The 16,229-nt window shown below is 64.2% G+C and overlaps 3 protein-coding genes across 3 annotated transcripts; 2 read left to right on the top strand and 1 right to left on the bottom strand.

Moving 5' to 3' along the window:
- Positions 1 to 100: 100 nt before the first annotated feature.
- On the bottom strand, positions 101 to 2,632 carry CHLRE_06g278228v5 (uncharacterized protein). Its single transcript, XM_043063152.1, has 4 exons — positions 1,731 to 2,632; positions 1,487 to 1,558; positions 927 to 1,325; positions 101 to 726 (listed from the first exon to the last, which is right to left on the bottom strand). The coding sequence occupies exons 1-4, from the start codon at positions 2,541 to 2,543 to the stop codon at positions 424 to 426; spliced, it is 1,587 nt and encodes a 528-aa protein (XP_042923856.1). The 5' UTR covers positions 2,544 to 2,632; the 3' UTR covers positions 101 to 423.
- Positions 2,633 to 2,762: 130 nt separating this feature from the next.
- CHLRE_06g278227v5 (uncharacterized protein) lies at positions 2,763 to 4,978 on the top strand. The gene is made up of 3 exons (XM_043063151.1): positions 2,763 to 3,220; positions 3,487 to 3,632; positions 3,912 to 4,978. The coding sequence occupies exons 1-3, from the start codon at positions 2,890 to 2,892 to the stop codon at positions 4,440 to 4,442; spliced, it is 1,008 nt and encodes a 335-aa protein (XP_042923855.1). The 5' UTR covers positions 2,763 to 2,889; the 3' UTR covers positions 4,443 to 4,978.
- A 54-nt stretch (positions 4,979 to 5,032) lies between these two features.
- On the top strand, positions 5,033 to 16,008 carry CHLRE_06g278226v5 (uncharacterized protein). The gene is made up of 22 exons (XM_043063150.1): positions 5,033 to 5,676; positions 5,977 to 6,134; positions 6,294 to 6,486; positions 6,625 to 6,805; positions 7,009 to 7,108; positions 7,264 to 7,354; positions 7,602 to 7,847; positions 7,995 to 8,504; positions 8,724 to 8,768; positions 8,939 to 9,232; positions 9,504 to 9,643; positions 9,872 to 10,034; positions 10,222 to 10,777; positions 10,947 to 11,167; positions 11,326 to 11,414; positions 11,544 to 11,685; positions 12,006 to 12,155; positions 12,408 to 12,604; positions 12,738 to 12,790; positions 12,961 to 13,022; positions 13,175 to 13,420; positions 13,683 to 16,008. The coding sequence occupies exons 1-22, from the start codon at positions 5,305 to 5,307 to the stop codon at positions 14,790 to 14,792; spliced, it is 5,319 nt and encodes a 1,772-aa protein (XP_042923854.1). The 5' UTR covers positions 5,033 to 5,304; the 3' UTR covers positions 14,793 to 16,008.
- Positions 16,009 to 16,229: the final 221 nt, after the last annotated feature.

Below are 16,229 nucleotides of genomic sequence, written 5' to 3'. Positions count from 1 at the left end.
TAACTTTTACCGCGTGGCGACCTCGCCGTCACTTGCCGTCACGGGGGGGACGCCCTGACGCAGACGTTGGGGGGCGACTGCCCGGCGCAGTTCGGCTGCATGCACAAATTCAAATCGCACGATGGCAAGCAGCCCATGAACACACTTACACCACACGTGGGTATGCGATGCCTCGCTTCTCTTGCTGTTCACCGTCTTCGAGTGTCCCCCGCACCTAAACCATGCAGCAGATCTTGCGCTGAGACCACTCTCCCTCACGCATGCGTCGCAGGCGTCCCTCTGGCGATAAAACTTGAGAAGGCGCACGATGCTGGCCCATGTTCATGCGCCTAAAACCGAGCAGACGGTCTGCAGGCCAAAACCACCGCAAAACCGCGTACAGTACAAGATGCCCTACCCAAAACCCCGCAGACCTGCTGCTGCCTAGCGCTCCAGCGAGGACCGCGCGAACGTGCGCGGCACCTCGCCGTGCCACAGTGCGCTGCGGTCATTAGCCCACATCTCCCGTATGTAGTGCAAATACTGCCGCCCCACCACCGCCAGCACCACCTGCTCCGGCTGCCCCGTCACATCCACCAGCTGTGGGAGCTGCTGCTGCTGTGCTTGTGGCTGCTGCTGCTGGGAGGAGGGCGACAGTTGGGTGCCTGGGGTATCGGCACTGTGCGCCACCGACTCGGCGTCCACGCGCACCTGCCGCACCGACATCCGCTGGCAAAGGTCCCGCACCTGTGCAGCAGGGCCGACACAGAGCAGCAGGCGACATCAAACCATTCGTTAGTACGGTATACGCTGCCAGTGCCAGATTGCCAGTACCAGTGCCAGTGCCAGGGCCCCAGCAGCAAACCGTACGCAGCGATTACCACATGGCCCCCAGCTCACAGCAGACCGCGGCGCAAGCAAAGCTCCAGCGCCATCAAGCCGCTCACCTGCAACACCAGGTGCCGCGCCCTCCGCGCAAACAGGCCGTACTTGAGCGGCTGCAGCGACGCCTGCAGCCCGAAGGCGTCCTGCGACCGTTCGAACGGCACCAGCGCCGCGGCCAGCGCACGCGACACCTTAAAGGCCGTCACGGCCGAGAGCGGCGGGTCCTCGCCCGTGCCTGACGCCTGGTCCCTGTGCCCTGGGCCCTCTTGCTGCTCCCGTGCCTGCACCGCCGCCGCCAGCTCCGCGTCCCAGGCGTGGAAGTCGGGCGGCAGCAGCGACTGCGCCCGAGCCAGGTCGTACTGCAGCCGCCGGGACAGGTCAGATTCGCGCAGCTTGAAGTCCGCCACCAGCTGCTCCACCCACTTCTCCTGCAGCTTCAGCGGTGCGTCCACGCTGTACACCTGTTTGTTGGCGAGCACGGGGTCCATGGGCGTGCAGGTGACCATTGCCGGTGCGGGGGAAAGAGGCGCCGCGTCCAAGCTATGCCGCTGCATCCAGCCCACGGCGCGCTTGTTGCATGCTGCTGCGACAGGCCATGCATACGGTATTCGTCGCCACCCACCTGCGCGCCGGCCTGCTCTGCGGCCTGAGCGAGCGCCACGTACTCCAGTCCCGGGAGGAAGCCGAAGAGCGCCTGAACATGAGGGCATCAGCAGCGCGACCAGCTCAGCCGCCGCATGTTCCCTTCCGGCTTTCCCTTCCACCCACATCACTTGCAAGCGATGATGGACATTCACACCATGCTACCAAAACAACTAATTCCTCTCTCTCTCTCGTTAGTCCCTGCCCGCCGGCCGTGGTCCCACCAGTGCCTCTGCCAGCTGCTCGGGCCGCGTGACGTAGTCGCAGCCGCTGTACAGCCCCAGTACCTCAAAGGGGTCCAGAAGATCACGACCCACACGTGCCCGCTGCGCCAGCCCTGGCAGGGCCTCGCGCAGCCGTGCAGCTGCTGCTTCCGCCGCCGCCAGTCCCACCTCCCGGCTCCGCTCGCGCACGCTCCCATCTGTCCCATGGCTGCTGCTGCCATCTGGGTCGGCGCCAGCCAGCGGCGATGCAACGACGCCGGCACCCAAGCCCAGCACCAGGCCTGCCCTTGCTGCGGCTCCGCCGCCCCCATCACTACACGCCAATGCCTCCTCCTCCAGGCGCCGGATCACCTCGGGGTAGGCCAGCCCCGCCCGCGCCGCCAGGTCGAACGGCTGCTCAATGGCAAGCACTGTGGGCCGCAGCGCTGAAACCAGTTCCTGAAGCTCCGACAGCCCAGCACCGCCGCCGTGCGGCGCGAAGTGAGAGGCGCCGAGCAGGTGCACACGCGAGTTGGTGACGGGGTCGAGCAGCGGCGACTCCAGGCAGTGCCGCAGCCAGGACCTGCGCGACGAGGCCAGCTGGCCCTGCAGCGCCGCAGGTACGGGCGGCACCCGGGGTTCGGCCGTGCGTCTCTGTTCAGGCAGCGATACGGGCGCGGGCTGGGCCGCCGCTGCCGAGGGGGAAGGGTCGGAGGTGAAGGGGCCGGACCGGGCTGGCTGTGGTCCACGGCCAAGCTGCCGGCGCTGCCCCCCAGTACTCGCTTGGACTCGTGTGGCCACGACATGACCAAGACTGGATAACAGCCAACCCATTGAGCTTTTTGGCTGCTGCGTCAAAGGCCGATTCGCAAATGGAGCCGACATCAGCGTCATAGATTTGATAGCGGCCTTGTTTGTTTGACAATTTTTCTTGTAAAATGTACAAGTTTGCACGGATGGACTGGTCTCCGCTCGATGGCCTGTTCTACCTCGGGATGCACAGTGCGGTGTCAATTGCAATTTCAAGAGCGTTTTTCAGTTGCAGATGTTTGTCAATACAAGGGCATAGATTTTGAGCGAAACAAACATACACCGCGACAATTGCGCGTGTTGTGCATGAGTAGAGCCCTCGCAAACCCGCCCTCGAGCATAGCTCGCCATCATACGCAGCTATCACATCATGGCCAGTGTGTCGCTTCTGGCATCAACCGTGCGGGCCTCGGGTTGGTTGGGGCTCCGCTGCTTCGCGTGCAGCGGCAGGACCTTGCTGGATGGCACGTTGCAGACTTTGGCCCGCAGTGCCTACACGTCGCCAGCGGACTGTGCCCGCCGGAACCACAGCTCCTTGAGCACCAAGGAGCCAGCAGGCACTAGCGCGCATGCGTATGTGGGCAGCCTGACCGCCGGGACCAGGGACACGGCTCAGACGCATGTGGGCTCCGTGCCAGCAGACCGCCTGATCTGGCTGCCCATGCCCAAGTTATCGCATGAGATGACACACGGCCGGATAGGTGAGGGAAGCCCTTGTCCCGGACTGGAGCGCAGCCCAGAGGCCGCTTGAAAGCAGCCGTGGCTTGGGGCAACCGCTGCGCACAAGTGCTGCCCCATCCGCGCCAATAGCCTCACGCCATGAACGTGATGCGCCACAACCGAGCCCCAACCTGAAACACCCCGCCTGCACGTTCGGCCTGCCTAACACCTCCGCCTGCTCCCACTTACCACCACCTGCCACCCACCACCTACCTCCTGCCCTGCCCAACGAACGTTTGTATCGCAGCCAAGTGGCACGTCGGCGACAGCGACAGCGGCAGTGGCGCGGACCCCGGGCGGCCCACCCACGTGTCCGAGTACGACATCCTGCTGACGGTGGACACGGACTCGCTGGTGGAGGAGGCGTACCGGCTGGACCAGTTCGCGGGCACGGTGCGTGCTGGCGGGTTTGGTGGCGTGGGGAGGGGAGGGGAAGCAGTCAGCGGCAGGGGTTCGGGTCAGCGGCAAGGGATTGGCGAGGTGAACCTGGGGTACAGGAGGCAACAGCCCTACCGGTATAGGGCGTCAGCTGTGGCGGCCACCCTGCGTCATCTGAGGTCAGTAGGTGCGCCTGACTCCTGACGTTGAAGCCGCGCCAAACCCACGCCACCCTCCCCCTCGGCCTCGTGTTACTGAATGGGCTGGTTTCGATTCCCCTCCCCTCCCCGCCAGGTGTCCCTGCTGGTGGAGTCGCAGGAGGAAGCGCACGTGGCCGGACTGCTGGTGGCGGAGGGCGAGGAGGTGGAGGTGGGCCGCCCCATCGCGGTGCTGTGCGAGGACCCGGAGGACGCGGCGGCGGTGCGGGCGGAGCTGCTGCAGGACCAGCACCGGCAGCACCAACAGCAGCAGCAGCTGGAGGAGGAGAGGGCGACCGCTGAGCAGACACGATTGACCCACAGTTCTGCGCCAACGCCCGTCTCTCGGTCGCCGGCAACAACACTAGCTGCAGCGACAGCAGTGCAGGGGGCGGGGACAGAGCGTACAAGCTCAGGGCCGGGGCAGGGGCAGGTAGCAGGGCGCCTGAGTCCGGCGGGGCGGGCGCTGGTGGGGGGCGTGGGGAACCTGTATGCGGATCTGGACGCGGCGACCAGGTCGGCTGAGGGGCTGGTGCGGTCAGCGCCGCCCCCTCGGTTGCTGGAGTGGCAGTCGTACCTGGCGAGTTCATCTAAGGCCGCTTCATCCAGCAAATGCGGGTGCATGTAAGGATGGCGGGTCGTGTGCGATCAAGGCAGGTAGAGCCTGTGTTGAAACTGCACCTAAGTCATGAGATGGATTTACTGCTCGATGCGCTCGAGGCCAGGAGCTGTCCAGGAAGGTGCAGCCCGGGCAGCAGGCGCAGGCGGAGGCCAAGGAGGAGGACGAGGGGGAGCCGGGGAGGACGAGAAAGAGGGCAGTAGCAGCAGCAGTACTTCATGTCAGCGAGTAGCCGCCACGTTGGCAGACAGCAAGGCTCCATCCTGCCCTTGGGGCGTGGGCTTAGGTGGCGGAGTTGTCTGGATTAGCCGGATGAGCACCCCTACGGTGTAATGGAGGCATGCGGTGCTCCATGTCTGTCACGGCCTGTCAAGGGGGTTTCAACGGTTTCCTGGCACGCGCGCGTCGCAGTACCCGTGTGCCACGTCGCTTTGGGCACTCCGCGCGAATACAGATCCAGGTGTACATGATGTTATAGCAACGCGGTGCAGGTAACCCACTGCAAGCACATGTGTGAAATGTGCTCAGGCCGTAATCGCAGAATGGTTTGTTGCACTGTGCCGGCATATTGTTGCATTTATTAATTTCTTTCACCACCCAGCTATCACATCAGGGCCAACCCGCTCCACGATCCAGTCCACGACCTCGCTCGCTTGACCAGTAACACCTTCTAGGAAATCCTCTCTTAAATATAGCTGCAGCTCTTACTGAAGATTCTCGCACTATGCTGTTAGACATCGAAGCGCGCTCTCAGGCTCGCTTTCACGCTGGGGCTTGTGTGCGCTTAAAATTCGATGTCCATGCCTACATACCGCTTTAAATTATCATTGCTGCAGTGGTAGACGGCACTGCGGTCGCAGACGTTCAAACCATGGAGGAGCACGAATCCAAACAAGTTTTTGGGCGTGGGCAGAGCCAAGGGTATATCAGGGCGTCATCTTTAAATCCCGAGGTGCGCAGCGCAGCTGCAATAGCCGAGACTGGTGGCTTGTCGGTGAGCGCCTTCGCCGGGGCAGCGGCTGGGGCGCGGAGCGTCAAGTGGACGGGTGCGGTCGACACAGAGCAGCCGCAGCCTCCGGAGGCGGACCCCCCGGGCATGGTTCGCACGCCTATCAGCCAAACGCCGCCTGAAATGGACTCCCGGCGAGCCATGGGGCTTCCGCCGCGCGAGGCGAACTTGAGCATAGCCTCAACCACCGCTCTGTCGGCCAACAACGCTCAAGTCGTTGAGGTTCCATACAAGGTGGGTGCGTCGCACGGGCTTCATTGCATGATAGCGCTCGGGTCTGGACCGGCGGCAGTGTGTGGAACAGGTTGAACAGGCAGGCGGCACACGGGGCTGGATGCCGGGACACTGCACACAAACAGCGCATGTTGATGTGCGCCGCGCGCCGTACAGCGGTTGGTCGTGACGCACATGGCCCAACTCCCAAAGGACTGGGACCGAGAGCCTGTCTCTAGTGTTAGATAAGCACAAGCATAAGGAATAGAGGGTCGATGCAAAATTGCACATGAATGGATCCTCGCCCTCACATGTGTGCAGTTCACGTTGGAGGACCTCAACAGCCGCTCATACTGGTGGCTGCACGAGGAACAGAGCGACAAGTACTCCAGCACCCAGTTCCCACTGCTCACCAAGCTGCGCGACCACCTCCGCAAGGCTGTCCTCCTGGCCAACATGGAGATCTGCTTCGTGCGCTGGTGAGCTAAGTCAGGAGCACTCGAGAAACCGTTGGGAACAAACGGAGGGCCGACAGGCCTCCAGGCTAATGAGGCGACTGCATACAGTGCCGTGCACAAGGCACGCTCCCTCTGACCCTACCCCTGCCCTGCTACGGCTCACGGCTGCCACTCGCGCAGCTGGCAGCTGTACGAGGTGCCCAAGGGCGAGAAGCCGCCCAGCCTGGCCAACTGCCTGGTGGACTTCAACGAGCCCACGCTGCTGGACCCGCCCGCCAACCCGCTGGAGGAGCCGGCGAAGCTCAAGCAGCGGCAGCGCGCCAACCTGGGAGCGCTGTCGCCCTGCCTGGAGCTGCTATCGGGCAAGTCGAAGGTGAGCTCGACGACCGCGCTGCCGCAACACGGCATGAGCCATCACCTGACTTGCTCCAGCTTCGATGCGGTATTCCAGTATGGGAAGCGTCGCCCTCAAGCACCGCCCTCCCATCTTCCCACCTCTTAAATTCCGCAGGGCCACTACCGCAAGCGCCACCTGCTAAAGAAGTTGGGGTCGCAGGTGACGTCCGCGCGGCAGATGCTGCAGCAGCCGGGCATTGCGCAGGAGCTGGAGTCCTGCCCCAAGGAGCTGCTAACGGAGCTAGCGTTCACCTTCGCGGCCTTCCAGCCAGCCATCTTGGATGAGGGGCTCAAGGGTGAGCCAGCGGGTGCTGCTGCGAAACAGGATAGGCGCGGGGGCAGTCGGAAAGGACGGCACGTGTATGCCTGTCGGCAACAGGGAGGCATGGGGCTCTGTGTAATGCATGGATGCTTGGCGAGAGGGCGGCTGGGGGTAGTAGCAGAGAGGTGCTGACGCCGCAACCTGGTCGCCGGCCGACTGTGTCGGCTGTACGCGCAGGCAGCATGTCGCCGCTGGACCCCAAGTCGCAAACGCGTGTCATTGAGGACGTTGCCAAGAAGGTGGACGACGACCGCGACGACAGGGCCGAGACGGACAGGTGGGCGGGACGCGGCGCTGAGGGCACGCACGTAATTGGGCAAAGGGCCGGACCAGGCCACAGGCGTTAGCTGTTGGGTACAGCTAGTCTCTACGCTCACGACATTGTGACGTCGCCGTGTTAGTTACAGCTCGCCACGCGCTTGCCCTCTGCAGCCCGCTGAGCCTGGCGGACCTGGGGCTGGAGCTGGCCAGGACGGTCATGGAGCACCGGCCTGCGTTCAAGATGTCGGCGTGGCTGCTCCAGGTGGGGGCAGAACGCGGCATGCATCCTGGCGGTCACTGCCAATCGCAAACCTTGCGTGCGCCTGCCATATGGGCTGCTTGCCTGGCAGGCCGGCAGGTGGGCTGTCGCCCAGCTCCGCCTCCGCCCCGCCGCCCCACGTGTCGTCCATCCGCCCTGACCTCCTTGCCTCGTGCCCTGGGGCTGACCCTTGCCGCGCGCCCCCAATCCCTCCGTTCCCCACGAACGGCTAAACCCCTGCCTCCCCCAGGCCGCCTGCATGTGCGGGCACTACGAGCTGGTGGACAAACTGCTGGAGCCGCAGGACTGCTCCGGGCTCGGCGAGCTGGAGATTATCAAGCGGCTGCGCGGCGCCTGGCTGGGATACGCGGCCTACCACCCGCTGCAGCCCTGCCGCGGCAAGGACGCCGCCAAGGCGCACACCATCGACTGGCTTGATTTCAAGTGCTCGCTGGCGCGCGCGGTGCTCATCGCGCACCGCATCATCGAGACCATTGTGAGGCTGGGTGGTGGCGCGGTCCTGGCGGGGCGGCGCGTGGGTGGAGATGGAGTGGCGGTTGGCTACGCTACGTTGGTGATCCGTCCTGATGCCCACGGAGTTCCTGGTGTGATGGAACTGAATGGCGCCTGTCTGTCCACACAGATCGACCGCGATGACGACCTGACGCACTCGATGATGTATCCAACTGGCGCGGGGCGGCAGCCGGACGGCGCCGTTGGGGCGGGCGGCGGCACTGGGGCCTCTCGGGAGCACAGCCAGACGCAGCGGCGGAAGTCGCCTGCACGTAAGCCCAGCCGTCAGTCGGGGGGTGCGCCACGGTCGAACGACGATGACGACGACGACGACGGCTCGGCCGACGGCCGCGGCTCCAGCTCGCACCGAGGGCGCAGGCAAGGCCCTGCACCGGTGGCTGAGGCGACTGAGGCGCAGCAGGGCGAGCCCATGAAGCCGGGCGTCAAGTTCGGGGTGGACGTGTCGGGCGGCTCGGAAGCCGCGGGCCCGCAGCACAAGGCGCCTGATGACCGGGATGCTGAGGACGGCGTGGCTGAGCACCAGGAGCTCACTGACGTCAAGTGGAACCTGGTGCGGCAGCTATTCCACCAGAAGCACCGCCGCACCGCGGCCTGCAAGCCCCTGGCGCTGGCGTGCCTGGTGGGTGGGGGCACGGTGGCTGGCTGGTCTGTGGCAATGCGCCAGTACTGTACGACGGAGGTTGGATAACAGTGCCGGGTCTTGGGGAGCAACGGGCCACGGTGTGTATGGGTTGCAGTTCATGGAAGCTTTGGGGTTGCATTGCATTTTTGTTAAACCATGTTTGCATGGTCACTCTGATCTTCACGCATGTACTTCGCCCGGCGCATTGCTTTGCAGCACTACATCTTGGCGGAGAAGAAGAAAATCTTCCTGGAGATACAGGTGCGCTCGCCGCCCGCAGCGTGCTGCGATGCTGATGGCTTAGCATGTTGCATTGTCTCCCCGCACAAACGCGGCCGCCAGACTGAGGACAAGCGATCTCACTGGCGCCGCGGGCATTGCCGCCGCGCCGTCGCTGACACTACTGACCCCGCCGACACGCTGCTCCACAGGCGGAGAAGGAACGCGTGGCTGCGGAGGCGGAGGCGAAGCAGGCGGCCAGGAAGGTGGCGCGCTCGCGCCCCGCCAGCGGCGGCAGCCGCGCGCCGCTGGCGCAGGAGAGCAGCATGATCGAGGACGAGGACGTGGACGACCTGGCGGCAGCGGCGGCGGACGACGCGCAGCGGCGCAAGGACGACGAGGCCATGACGCAGAAGAAGTACCGCAAGCTGCACCGCCTCAGCGTGCAGGCGGCGCACCTGGCGGTGCACTCCACTTCGCTGTCCACCGTGTCGGACGCGCTGCAGGTGCGGGGGGCGGTGGTGGTGGTGCTGGGGTGCGGGGCGGTGGGCGATAGCCGTCCATGAAAGAGGGAGCGTGAACGAAAGCACCAGGGAGTATCCGTGACTCGTGAGGTGGCGCGCCTGGTGACTACACGGGGGGCAATGCTTGGTGCCGACTTGCTGCCGCTCTGCGCGATTCTTCCTCTGCTCACCTTTGCTCCACATCTACCGTATCAACGCCCTCCCACCCACGTGCCGGTGCCCGTCACGCCGTCCCGCATGCCCGGCCCCGCAGGTGATTAAGAGCGTCAAGGCCTGGCCGGCTGTGGACCTGTTCATGCTCAACGACCTGGCGCAGCACTTCCCGCTGCAGTGCGCCAGCCTGCTGAGCGCCATACCGCTGGAGGAGGTGGACCTGGAGGATAACGTGCTGCCGTGAGTGATGGGTGGTGGGTGGGTGAGGGCGTGGCCTGGGGGCCTGCGAGACAACAGTGTGGGGCCATGGCGAAGGGCTTCTGGCGTGGGCTTCTGGGGGAGATGGAGCTTACGCGGAGCTGGCAGTGGGAGGGGAGGCGACCGGGGGAAAGGGCAGAGTGGTAAGTGCTTAACGCGTGTGGCTTGACCGGCTGCCTGAGCCGCGCTGCCTCTGGCTCCTGCCCACAGGTTCCAGCTACCGCCCGGCTTTGTGACGGTGGCTGTGAGCGACAAGGACAGCAAGGAGTTCCGGGAGGAGGGCGGCAGCGGCTCCACACAGGACGCGGCGCACTTCGCCACGCAGCACGACGAGGACGTGTCCATTGAGGCGTCACTGCTGGTGCAGGGCAAGGTGCGTGGGTTGCAGGGTGTGAATTGCAGGGTGGCCTGGTCAGTGCGGTGAGGCCCTTGTGAAGTGGGCCCGGGCTGCTTGTTTCCGTGAACTACTCCGTCCACGACACTATGTCGTCCAGGTAGCAGTGTACCAGGCACCCGACTCACATGCATGTGCGTGCCATGTCACGGCGTCTTACCTGCAGGTCTGGATCTCGCTGTTTCTGCTCTTCATGCCGTCCGAGCTGCGCAGCCCCACCACGCAGAACGCGCTGCGCGTGCTGCGCTGCGCCTTCTTCGCCTTCCTGTGGCAAGGGCCCGGCAGCTGCCTGGTCGCTGTGGCTGCCGCGGCCGGTGCTGTCGTGATCGGCTTGGCCTCGCGCGCGCTGGTGGCCATCTTCCGCATCCTCTTCTACGGCATCCTGTCGCGCGTGTGGGGTGTGCTAGTGCAGCACTTCCCCGCCGTCAAGGCCGGCGTGGACCGACTGCGCGGCCACCGCAGCTCCCGCGGACACAAGGGCATCGCTTCCCCCAGCATGTACAAGAGCCAGGCGCAGATCGTGCCGACGGCGCACTCGGTGCCGCCCACGCCGCTGGGCGGAGCCGGCGGCGGCGCGGGTGCTGGCGGCGGCAGGGCGGGCGCGGCGGGCGGAACCGCGGGAGCTGATGACGACGGCATGGCGCCGATGGACGAGTTCTCGGCCCTCACAAGCCACCTGGGCAAGGGCCTGTGGCACCGCTTCGTCGCTCACGGCCACAACGGTGAGCTGCTTTTGTGCATACAAACCCCAACGCACATTGTTGCCTTCACCTGCCTCCATATGCTGCGCGCTGCGTCCTCTTCTGGTTCTCTATGTTCCGCACTCCGTACGCAGTCTGCCGCCCCCGCCTGTGTCTTATCCGCCTCCTCCGTTGCCTTTGCCCTCTGCAGCGGTCATCGACAAGGCACTGGGCTGGGGCAAGGGCTCCACAAGCATCTCTTGCCGCAAGGTGCCGCTGCCGGTGGCGTACGCGGAGGAGCGCGACCCCGCCAAGCACGTTCGCCAGCTCGACACCAGTCTGCTGGAGAAGCTGCTGAACGCGCCGGGCGTGCACCCCAGCGTGTTCGGCTCCCGCGTGCTGCGCGCCTTCATCCTGTTCAAGTGGAACTACGTGAGTATGCATGGTGTGGGCGCGTCAGTGCAGAAAGGAACGCCGTATGTGCTTTGTGTGTGCATCACCCCGGCATGACTAAAGCAATGCCCCATTTCGCTCCGGGTTTCCCCGAGCACACGTCATGCCAACAAACTCGCAATGTAAAACCCCCGCAGTTCACCAAGTTCTTCATCATCTTCCAGTTCCTGCTGCACCTGACCTACATGTCCGTGTTCATCGCCTACGCCTTCACCATCAAGGACATGTGAGAGCGGCCAAACTTCGCCTTTTTCTGTATGGCCAGGAAGAAACGTTGCGTTTGCACTACACACCCTTCACAGCGGGATTAATGTATATTTTGTCTCTGCTTGTGCCCATGCCTCCATACACACAGGGACCCAGTGGACGGGCGCGAGTCGGGCCCGGGCGCGGACGTGCCTGGCTGCCAGCTGGAGGCGCCCACCCGTCTGCAGATAGGGCTGCTCAGCGCCCTGACCGTCATGACCATCGACTTCATCGTGCAGGAATTCAGACAGGTAAGGGCGACAGGGGCAGACAAGTATATGTTTTGGAGCGAGGGAGGGCCACATGGGAGAGGCGGTGAGGCACGAGGGCGGAAGTTAGCCGGTCCGGGTGACCGAACGGTGTGATGCGACGAAGGGCGCGGCTTTGCGCAGCACTGCACTGGGCTCGTGGGAGGGCGGGAGTTGCTGCGTGGGAGAGGTGGTTAGGTGGCAGCGCGCCAGGCGGCCGGTCCAGGTGTGTCGCAGTGGAAGGCGCGGCTGGCGCGCCAGTGCACGCGTTCATGAACGAGGCTAACACCTTGGCGCTTGTGCCGCCAACTGGCTGTCCACAGATCCGGCACTTTGGCTTCCGCATCCTGAACCACACCTGGGACCTGCTGGACCTAACCAGCGTGGCGCTGGTGGTTGCCTCCATCACGTTGCACTTCAGCTGCACCTCGGGTGTCAGCCCGCTCACACTGCGCGGCCTGGCCGCGGTGCAGGTGCGTGAGACCGGCCCGCCGCTGCTGCCGAGAGTGACGCTTTAAGAGAACCGCTGGTTCACAGGACGCGGGCTTGCGAGGGTCTCCGAGGCTGACCGCTCTTGCCTTGCATGTATACGCGGCACGTGCGCACACACACACACACACACACACACACACACACACACACACCGTGTGTCCAACTATCCAAACCAACTACACCAACCTGACCAGCCATCCCAACCAACCCAACCCAACCAACCCAACCCCCAGATCTTGCTGCTGTTTATGCGGCTGCTGTACTACGCCATGGCCAGCGACCGGCTGGGCTCGTTCGTGCGCATGGTGCTGGAGACCACCTACGGCCTGCTGCTGTTCTTCCTGTTCCTGTCAGTCATCTTCGTGGGCTTCGCGCTCGCGCTGGTCGTCGCGCAGGGGTCCATCGCGGACATCAAGCAGACGTTCATTAAGTGAGCCGGCGCCGGCCTGCATGTCGTTGCAGCTGCTGGGAGCTGGGGGAGGAATTGTCCTGACCGTGCCTGATAAGCCCATCGTGAGCGCAAAAAGTGATACTGAACCCCGCTCTCCTCCCCCTTCCGCCAGGCTCTTCACTATGATGTACGGTGACTTTGACGCTGACTTCCTTACGAACATTGGTGAGCGCTCGCCCTGCAACCAAGTAAAGTGCCGATATGCCTAGGCATATGTGTGTAGGCGGCACATGTCACCATGTTGCCAACTCATGTAAACCTGTTGATCAAGTGCGCTGCCCTCTTTCGACTGACCTGGTCTCCTTCGCCTGCCATGCTGTGCCGCTGACGTGCAGACTCTGGAGCGCTCGGTCTGGACGCACTCACCCAGATCATCACATCTTTCTACATGATCCTGGTACGTCTTCCCTTGCTCTCCACTGCACTACTTGCTGACCCCATGCACCTGGATCGCTCTGGCTGCGCACGTCCTCAGCCCTGTCCACTGCCCGCCCTCTGACGCTCGCCCCACGCCGCCACCCTACCCCTACCTGCCCATGCGCGCCACAGGTCACCATCATCCTCCTGAACCTGCTGATTTCCGTCATCAGCGAGTCATACGAGCGCATTCGTGAGAACGAGCGCTGGGAGTCACTGCGGAACAAGGCCCTGCTGATCGTGGAGAGCGAGACGCAGCTGTATCAGTTCTTCCTGGCCTGGCTCTACAGGACGCTGTGCCCGCCCTCCAGCGACGCCAAGCCCGCAGGCGGCGAGGCGCACGGGCGCAAGGGCCGGCGCTACCTGTACGTCATCGCGGTAAGCGGCTGGCTGGCTGGCTAGGGAAGCTGGGGAGTCAAGGGGCAGGGGGCGCTTCCTCCCCTTCATGGATGGGAGCTGGTCGGTTGATCAAGCCTGGGCTGGGGCCCGCACGGGTTGTGGCGCCCCCGTGGTTGCGTGGCAGCGACGGGGCCGGGAAGCGCACACATGCCCGCCGTGCCTGAGGTCGACCCATCCACCCCGCACCCGCACCCCGTCCCAATCTCGTCTTAATGAATCATGCATGGAACCTCGTCCCCAGCCCGAGAATGCACGGCGGGTGATGGCGACGGAGGAGGATGAGGAGATGGAGGACGAGGATGACGAAGACGATGATGATGACGACGACGGCGATGGCCAGTGGAATGGCAGGCTGGGCGAGATGAAGCGGGCCGTGCAGGGCAGCAGCCGCAGCACCGTGGACGGCGTGCGCAAGGAGATGAACAAGATGATGAAACGCATGGAGGAGCTGGAGGAGGAGAAGAAGGCAAAGGAGCTGGCGGCCGCGATTGAGCTGCCTTTGCCGGCCGCTGAGGGTGCAGGGGTCGGGGAGCAGGGGGGGCAGCAGCAGCTGGCACTGCAGCGGGTGCCGTCGGTGCCGGCGCAGCGCGCACCGTCACTGTCGTCGCCGCTGCGGTCGTCACGCAACCAGTCGACGGCGGCGGGCGCCGTTGCCGCGGCGGCGGACGCGGCGGCGGCGCGGGTGTCGGAGCAGGTGCAGGGCGCGTCAGAGGAGGTGCAGGGCGCGGTGTCGTCGCTGCGTGCCGAGATGGAGAAGCAGACGACCCAGCTGGCGAAGATGATGCAGCTGATGCACGGCGGCGGCGGCGGCGGCCACGCCGCGTACAGCCAGCCGGCACCGTTGCTGGGAGCGTCCACGGCGGCAGCGGCAGCGGATGCGGCGGCGGCAACGGCGGCGGACGTGGCGGCGGCGGCGGCGTGGGTGTCGGAGGAGATGCAGGGCGCGGTGTCGTCGCTGCGTGCCGAGATGGAGAAGCAGATGAACCAGCTGGCGAGGATGATGCAGCTGATGCACGGCGGCGGCATGGGCGGACACACCGTGCCCAGCCAGCCGACGCCGTTGCTGGGAGCGTCGCTGGGGGCACCGCCAGGGCACAGTAACGGCAGTCTGGCCAGTCGGCCGTCAGTGCCGGGTGCGCAGCACCCGCTGCCGCCGGTGGGGGCACGGCGCGTGTCCGGTAACGGCAGTACTGGCAGCGGCCCGGCGCTGACGTCCGAGGTGTCGGAGATGCTTCATGCTTTATCCGCGCCGGCGGCAGTGCCCCCGGGCAAGTTGATGGGGTCGGGTAGCCACCCGGGCGCGCACACGCAGCGCGCTGAGTCGCCCAGCGTTCCGGAGGCGGAGGTTTGAACTAGAAACTGCCGGGGGGCTAGCGGTTGTGGCGCAAGCCGGGTATTGAACGGCGAGCGGCATGTGTAGGTGTTGTTGGTGGTGGTGGTCTTGCACACAGTCATACCGATAGGTTGCATGGCCGGAGTGAGAGCACGTGCGGCATCGATGCTCAAATGCAGTTCAAGCATTCTTGGGTTGCGCTGTCCATGTCTAGTGCAGTGCGAGCATTCGCGTCAAGCTCGGGCATACCGGTACAAACGCATGAGCGCAAACTGCGCGGGGGTTCGCGTGCATCGCCCTTGCCATGATCACCGGGCTCGAAAACCTCGCCGTTGAGGTGTTGCATTGCATTGTCGAGAGACCGGGCGCGTATGGGACGAATGGGAAGAGTGGACTGCATGTTGTTCAACCCGATGGGACTGTGTGGCTGGCTCGGAATTGTGCACTTGCGCGGCGATTGCGGCGTGTGGGCGCAAGCGCAGTATGCGAGGCGTCAAGTTGGCAAAGCATCAGTAATGTTTCCCGCACGTGACACATCGGCTACGGTGGCCGCTGGTGACAGAATAGGACAATAGAAGCTGTATGGTTTTAGCGGCAGCGCAGCTCACGAAGACACGTGCATTGGCGCCCGGGCTAGGGGTGAGGACCTAGCCCAGCATTGCGCTTCAGGACAGCATGTGCACGGTTGGCATACGTGGCCCTTACAAGTAACGCACAGCATATCCGCTCAAGCTGCACCCCGGCGCTGCGGGTGACAGGCGCAGTATCGCAGGCGATTAAGTTCATGTCAGTGTGCTATGAGAGAGTTCACTCGGGTCTAAATTGTCGCTTTTTAGCAGCAATAGGCTAGCCGGGCTTATGTGACTGAGCTCCAGGAAAGCCTTGGACTCTAGAGAGTCAGAGCACGAGTGGTGGCGTGCTGCTGATAGCAGTTTGCAGTCGGCAGCTTTGCCGGCGTAAGAGAGCGGTGAGGTTGAGGTTAGCAGCGATGGGTGTGTGCGCGCGACGGGCGTGTGGGCGCCATGACTAGGTGGTGCCGTTGGCGTGCGATTGCTTGCACACAAGTGGGCAAGTCAATGAGTCATTCCCGTCTTACTCTGTACCTGGCAGGGAGCAGTGTGCGCGCCGGCAACGTACCGTAAGTGTCAATCTTAGTGTAAGGTGAATGCTGTTTTGGAGTTCTGAGATGCCGGGGTTGTCCCCCCCCTCCCTTCTCCTTGAACGGCTCTCCCCCCCCCCCCCATGGCTTGATCCGTCTCTGTCAATTTCGGAGGATAGCGAGGTGCCAGGCATAGTGCCAATCACCACGCATCGCTGTCAGGGCTGGATTACCGGTACGCGTGGTGGGCTGCAGCGTACAAGTGCCGGGCTATGTCCGGCGTCCGAGCCACCAGTATTAGATTGGCATCGTGACGTGGCCTTGCCTTTTCCCCTGCAATCTGCCGACGTTCGCTT

The sequence above is a fragment of the Chlamydomonas reinhardtii genome, chromosome 6 (assembly GCF_000002595.2).
Source record: "Chlamydomonas reinhardtii strain CC-503 cw92 mt+ chromosome 6, whole genome shotgun sequence".
Taxonomy (NCBI): Eukaryota; Viridiplantae; Chlorophyta; class Chlorophyceae; order Chlamydomonadales; family Chlamydomonadaceae; genus Chlamydomonas; species Chlamydomonas reinhardtii.
The sequence above is the reverse complement of the archived record's forward strand: the minus strand, read 5'-3'. Positions and strand labels throughout refer to the sequence as shown.

Excerpts from the sequence above, each read along its gene's own strand:
- CHLRE_06g278228v5 (XM_043063152.1), bottom strand. The coding sequence starts at position 2,543 with ATGGGTTGGCTGTTATCCAGTCTTGGTCATGTCGTGGCCACACGAGTC. Across the intron at positions 1,559-1,730 it reads AGCAGCTGGCAGAGGCACTG|GCGCTCTTCGGCTTCCTCCC; the intron begins GTGGGACCACGG and ends CCTCATGTTCAG. Across the intron at positions 727-926 it reads CGCGGCACCTGGTGTTGCAG|GTGCGGGACCTTTGCCAGCG; the intron begins GTGAGCGGCTTG and ends CCTGCTGCACAG.
- CHLRE_06g278227v5 (XM_043063151.1), top strand. The coding sequence starts at position 2,890 with ATGGCCAGTGTGTCGCTTCTGGCATCAACCGTGCGGGCCTCGGGTTGG. Across the intron at positions 3,221-3,486 it reads GATGACACACGGCCGGATAG|CCAAGTGGCACGTCGGCGAC; the intron begins GTGAGGGAAGCC and ends TTTGTATCGCAG. Across the intron at positions 3,633-3,911 it reads TGGACCAGTTCGCGGGCACG|GTGTCCCTGCTGGTGGAGTC; the intron begins GTGCGTGCTGGC and ends CCTCCCCGCCAG.
- CHLRE_06g278226v5 (XM_043063150.1), top strand. The coding sequence starts at position 5,305 with ATGGAGGAGCACGAATCCAAACAAGTTTTTGGGCGTGGGCAGAGCCAA. Across the intron at positions 11,168-11,325 it reads TCCTGTTCAAGTGGAACTAC|TTCACCAAGTTCTTCATCAT; the intron begins GTGAGTATGCAT and ends AAACCCCCGCAG. Across the intron at positions 11,415-11,543 it reads GCCTTCACCATCAAGGACAT|GGACCCAGTGGACGGGCGCG; the intron begins GTGAGAGCGGCC and ends CCATACACACAG.